Genomic DNA, 6,000 nt, shown 5'->3' with positions numbered 1-6,000 from the left:
ACTAAACATGGTGAAGCAGTGTTTAGTTGCTATGCAGTTCAACTCTGGAACAAACTTTCAGATGAGATCAAAGTTGCCCCAACTGTAGCCAGTTTCAAATCTAAACTTTTCTCAGATGCTTTCTGCTAACTTATCACTTATTTTTTACATTTCTAAATCTGGGAAAGTCTTTCAGCTAAAATTTGAATAGTTTCTATGTTCTGTTTTTTATGTTTTAATTATTACTTTTTAAACACTTTTAAATGATTGCCCTTTTATGCTTTTATGTACCATCACCATGTGTGTTTTATGTTTTCTTCTTCTTATTTTATTATTATTCTTTACTTTTTAAACTATTCTTTGACTATAATTGCCCTTCTATGCTTTTATCAGCTATTCCCGTTTGCTTTTGTTTAGTCAAATTGAATTACCTCTGTGTATGAAATGCGCTATATAAATAAAGTTGACTTGACTTACACAGTCTACTTGTATGTGTATACTGAAAATGTTGTGGAAATTTAAGTGTAAGAATTTAAGTGTCATACTTTGTAAACTTAACAATTTTCACATAAAAATAAATTATTCTCATATATTCTCATAGAGAAGACTTGTTCTGAGATGACAAGACACCACCTTTTGAACTGGGATTGATTTAATGATCACAGAGGGTCACCACTGGAAAGCCCTGAATGTCTAAAAGTTTGGGTTATTTAATCTAGTCAGATTTACCTTATTTTGGGGGATAATTTTTGGGGAATCCCACATTAAAACATAATAGTATGGTATATTTCTGTGCTTGGTACCATTGTAATGGGAGGAACCTCATCTGTTGTCTCAAAGACTCAGAATAATTGTGTGAATTACTGACAAAGACTAACAGGTTAGAATGGAAAAGTTTATTTCCGCTGGAATCCCAACCATACCAAGACCATTGTCTATATTGTCCCGTTTGTAGCCTTATAGTGAACAATAGACAGTGAGCTTCTGAAATAGTTTCAATCGAATAAAAACATTTGACTATGTCCAAGATTTATGTTTAAAAGTTATAACGAAGCCCATGCAGTAGGTGGGTCTTATGAGCTCAGCTGAATTAGATCTTCGACTTGCAGTGTAGTGGTACTAATCTGTTATCATACAATGGTTTCTCTGTCTTCTGTAGGGAGAATTACTCAAGACATCTAAGTGATGGAAATTACTTAATTGCTACTTCTGGTACATTAAAACATACACATGTGTAAGTACAGCACTGATATCAAAGTTATGCAAAACGGAAATGATTCATCCAGTCTATGCACAGAATATTGCTGCCAGGAGTAGTAGGAGCTCAGTCATTTAGCTTGGGTCAGGTACTTTCAGGTCAGGTCATTTTTATTCAGTGCCGACTCAGCTTTACCCATCTTCAGCATGCAACGGATATAATATAAGTCTGCATTTCTGTCAGCATGATTCATCACAATCTTTGTCATTACGGCCATCTTCATCCCCAATGTCATCAAATTCAGTCATTGTCATCGTCCTCTGAGGATGAATGGAACAAGCCAGAGTTTTCATTGTGGTAACAGTGTGCAAGGACCCGCAGCTGTTCTAGTGCCTCCTGTAAGTCACTGGGCTCTGGGCCATGCGTGAGGAAGCTGGGAGCGATGCGGTGTGGGTCCAGGCGGCTTGCTGCGATATGTAGCTCTGACAGCCATGGGCCTATTGCTGGAGATGACTGCAGAGAGGTCAGCACTGGAACACTGACCACTGGAGGGGCTACAGCTGAAGACGACAAACACACACACACATATATAAGGGGCTATAGCTATACACAGACACAACACAGTAACATGTAGGATCTCACAAATATGGCCTTTAAAATAAGCATTTAGCAATAGCAAACTCCAGGCATTTACTATGGGTGGGTGCACATATTGAGACATTGTGTACACAGGCATTGCTACATTATTATATGGCTCTTCAGAATACTGCATAAAGTTCCAATTAACTGAATGTGTAATCACAATGTTCGGGAGTCCTATATATTTAAGCAATATGGCATGAATAAGAGTGAGACCCACGGCTGTGTTTTGGCTATTGGCATGAAGCTGGAGTCCCGCATGTAATACTATTGCAAGGATGAGTAGAACAATGAAGTAGATACCCATATCAGTGACAGAATATTCAAATCGTTTAAATTTCTCAGTCTGTGCTACTACTTTGAACCCTAATTTGACTTCACTAGCTAAGCAGGTCAACGTGTGTATATGCATTAAAATGTTTATAGGACAGCTTTTCGACATTCCGTGATTGTGGAAATTCATACAAAATCAAGAATTTACAGCATTTTTTCACATTGCATACATATTTTCTTAATTGCCACATAAATTATCTATAACATGACCAAAAAATGGAGATCTATGTAAAAATCGCCGGATTTCCCCTTTAATGACTGAAGGGGCAAATTAGTTTTTAATGACAGTGACTGAACTTGAAACAAGATTTAGTGGCAGGGGCTGAGCAGTTAACTTGTCATCAACAGATGGTACTGTAACTCACAAGCCTTTCTAATGGAAAACGAACTAAGCCTCTGGTTTACAGTATTTAGCAAGTCTTCAGGCTACATGGGATGTTGATTACTTTCTACTCTAGTAAGAATAGTGACAGTTTTAAATGAAGGGGTCTGATGAGTCTGATTTGGGTAATTCCATGTGAAATCAGATAAGGTTGTTGCAGCACTGTCTCAGATTTTATTCAAAATTGTCTATATCCAGAAAGTGTCCCAAAACCAAGGCCTGTAAAAGATTTACATTCAAATCCTATGTCTTCATGTTATGTTCAGCCCTTGATATTACACAACTTTTACAGCCTGAAAGTCACATTATCTGGGAAGCAATTATTGGTCATTAATATCATGAAAAGTGTAATTCATAGGCAGCCCAAACTTTGTAGGGTGGAAGACAAACATGTTCTCAGTATGACTGAACCATTAAATGTTTGTACGGCATTCTCATTGATTTTCTACAAGGCCCTAGATTTGGGAAAAAGTGCAAAAAGAGTGATATTAAGGGTAGTATAAACTTGTTTTTGTAAATGTAAATCAGGTTTCTAGGCCGAGTATACTTGCGTATACAAGGAATTTAGTCTCTGCATTTATCCCATCCGTGAATTAGTGAACACACAGAGCACACAGTGAACACAGTGAGGTGAAGCACACACTAACCCGGAGCACTGAGCTGCCTTGCTACAGCGGCGCTCGGGGAGCACTGAGGGGTTGGGTGCCTTGCTAAAGGGCACTTCAGCCGTTCCCAATGGTTGGGGGTCGAACTGGCAACCCTTCGGTTCCAAGCCCGACGCCCCAACCAGTAGGCAACAACTGCCCCCCAAATTGATACCACATTTGGTATCAATCATTATTATTTTCTTAACATACTATATTTTGGTAATGTACTAACATTTGAACTCTCCACATATAATGGACTTGAAGATTTTAAGGATTAAACAAAGGGACGTTGTGTTTTTGGGTCATTTTCATAGGATGAAATAGGTATGCGGGGTAGCTGCTTGAAGCTGCTTGGTAGTAGGTGCTTGAAATTTTATGTGAAAGTAGCTCAGTGTATTAGGCATTTAGCGTACAAAGTGCCAATGTTGTACCATGAATAAATAGAGTTAAAATCATTGTTTTGCCTCAGAGACAAGAATGAAAATGCATTAGTACACAATGTATCTAAGTAAGTATATTTATGTATGAATGAAACATGGTACATAATTGGCACTTTATACACAAAATGAATATACACTGAACTATTTCCACTTGGATTTCAGTGTTCCTACTAGCTACCCCACATACCATTTTAGGTGTGATTGCACAGTTTAGTGTGCAATCACACCTTGTTTTATCCTTAATATCTTCATGTCCATTTGTTGCAGAGACGTCGAAAATTGGCTCAACATTAATAAAGTATTGTAATTACATTGTACATTGTAATTAATGATTGGTGTCATGTGGATACAAAAAAATGAGAAGACCTCAATATCACCAGTTTTGCATTTTATTCCATATCTACTAAAACTAATTGGCATGCAGTACAAACTTTTAACGATCCAATCATACTGAGAACATGTCTGTCTTCCACCCTACAAAGTTTGAGCATGCTGAGAATAATCAATAATAATGCCCAAACAAGATAAGGCATTTCTGAGAGTGTAAAAATGACACAAAATCAAGAGTGAAACATTGGATTTTTTTACAAAAATATTTTACAGGTCTTCATTTTGGGACCTAAATATTAGGTAGACAAACTTTGAGGAAAATCTGAGATGGTGCAGCAACCACTTTCCTGGATTTTGTCTGATTTGACACAGGATGACCCATTTATGTTACCTTATGAAGACAGGTTTATTTAGAATCAATTGTACTGTCCATCAAACGAAAACTTTGTGTCTATTCTATTCCTTTTTATAACCAACAAATATACTGGGCAAGTTTATTTAAATGATCTTCGTTGCCTCTGCATATGCATTGCCATACAGAGCACAGTGAGTAATAATCTTCAGTACGTATGAGTTATGACTTAAGATGGCGCACATTCGGAAAGTCACGTTTATGACGTTAAATGTATGACTTTGGTGGGAAGACTAATAGTGTCCGAGGTGTCAAAACGCCTGAAAAGTCTGTGGTTCCTCTTGCTGTGACTTACCACTAGTGGACGGGACCTGCTTCTGTAAGAGACCCTGTGGGCTTACAGATTTATTGAAGATCTGTGGAAAGGGTGGAGTCAGCTTGCTAGGGCTGGATACAATCTGCACAGCCCTGAAATGCAGTTAGACAGTGATGTAAGTATACTTGTAGAAATGTTTCTGTAAGAATTATAGTGCTGAGCCACTGTTTGAGTCTGACAAAGATATTATGATTACATGGATATACCGTAAAACTCGTAAAAGCCCGGGCTTTTATTTTCCCAAATCGCCAAACTGCACCGGCTCCCTCTGTACACAGCTGTGGTCTCCCAGGCTGTATGGTACATGCTGTATGTTAAGGTATACTGTATGTAGTGGTGTATTTTTCCCCTGGCCTGAGGATATTTTCTTTGGCTTAAGTTACTGTATCTATGTAACAATTTTGCTAGGGTTGAATAGATCCAGTTGAAGTCAGATGTTTCCTCACTGCAAAAAATTAAATCTAACCAACTGCACTGCTTGATCGGTTCTTTTTGCAAACAAATCAAAACACCAAGGAAAAAGATTTCGTTTCTGTGGCTATGGCTGAGAGCGTGTCGGCTCTGCAATGGGCTGGATAATCTGAGGTGAGTGACTCGACGCAAAAACAAAGTTTATAATGTTTCGCCACACTATTTCAGTTAAATGAGCACGGTGGTGTCTCGTAAGGAACCAACTCATAGGTCTTGGAATGGTTTTCTGAGTGTGTTTAGAGGCCCCAAACGCAGTTAAATAGCATGCCCCCAGAGGTTAGCATTATAGATCTCCAGTTTGGTCGGATACATTTTTGTCAGGTTTTTTGCTTAGCCCAACTCGGGGTAACCCTGAGGAAAACGATTTTTGGGTTAAAAATGGCTGGAATTTCCCTTTAAAGTGTTTTTACTAGTTTTATTACTATTATTTCATTTGAGCTATTTCCATGTTGAACTACATTTTATATTGATATGGCATGATGACAATATAAAATAAACACAGCTAACAATGGTACTAGATTGCAATAGCCTATGATTAAATGTAATGGATTAATATTCAACTAAGGTAGACTGCTGCTGTTCACAGCACTAAGCTATTTACAGTTACTGACATACTCCTTAGTCTCTGGCTCTCTCTTATAGCCAGGCATAATGAGCTGGCCCTCTAAAGAAAACGTTTGGGGATCACTGACTTAATGCCTACATGGTTTACGCTGTATTATACCAGGCAAATAAAAGAGAAAAGTAAATGTTGTCATATTAGGTTACTATTATTTGTATGACAATAGGCCTACATTTTAGCAGATGCGTAGCAATTACCTAAATCCAATTAACCTACTCACTGTGTGGTGTG

The 6,000-nt window shown here is 37.9% G+C and overlaps 1 protein-coding gene across 1 annotated transcript in view; it reads right to left on the bottom strand.

Annotated features, from left to right (window-relative positions):
- Positions 1-860: 860 nt before the first annotated feature.
- msto1 (misato mitochondrial distribution and morphology regulator 1) overlaps positions 861-6,000 on the bottom strand; it is an 88,766-nt gene continuing 83,626 nt past the window's right edge. The window contains exons 13-14 of the mRNA XM_076302388.1: positions 4,656-4,768; positions 861-1,737 (exon numbers count right to left, since the gene is read on the bottom strand). Of these exons, the coding sequence (XP_076158503.1) occupies positions 1,478-1,737; positions 4,656-4,768 (373 nt within the window). The 3' untranslated portion in view covers positions 861-1,477. The remainder of the gene's footprint in view (positions 1,738-4,655; positions 4,769-6,000) is intronic.

The sequence above is a fragment of the Alosa pseudoharengus genome, unplaced genomic scaffold (assembly GCF_046254945.1).
Source record: "Alosa pseudoharengus isolate Yale_2024_CS ecotype anadromous, Long Island Sound unplaced genomic scaffold, YU_APseudo_1.1 YU_APseudo_1.1_scf_23, whole genome shotgun sequence".
NCBI classification, from domain to species: Eukaryota; Metazoa; Chordata; class Actinopteri; order Clupeiformes; family Clupeidae; genus Alosa; species Alosa pseudoharengus.
The sequence above is the reverse complement of the archived record's forward strand: the minus strand, read 5'-3'. Positions and strand labels throughout refer to the sequence as shown.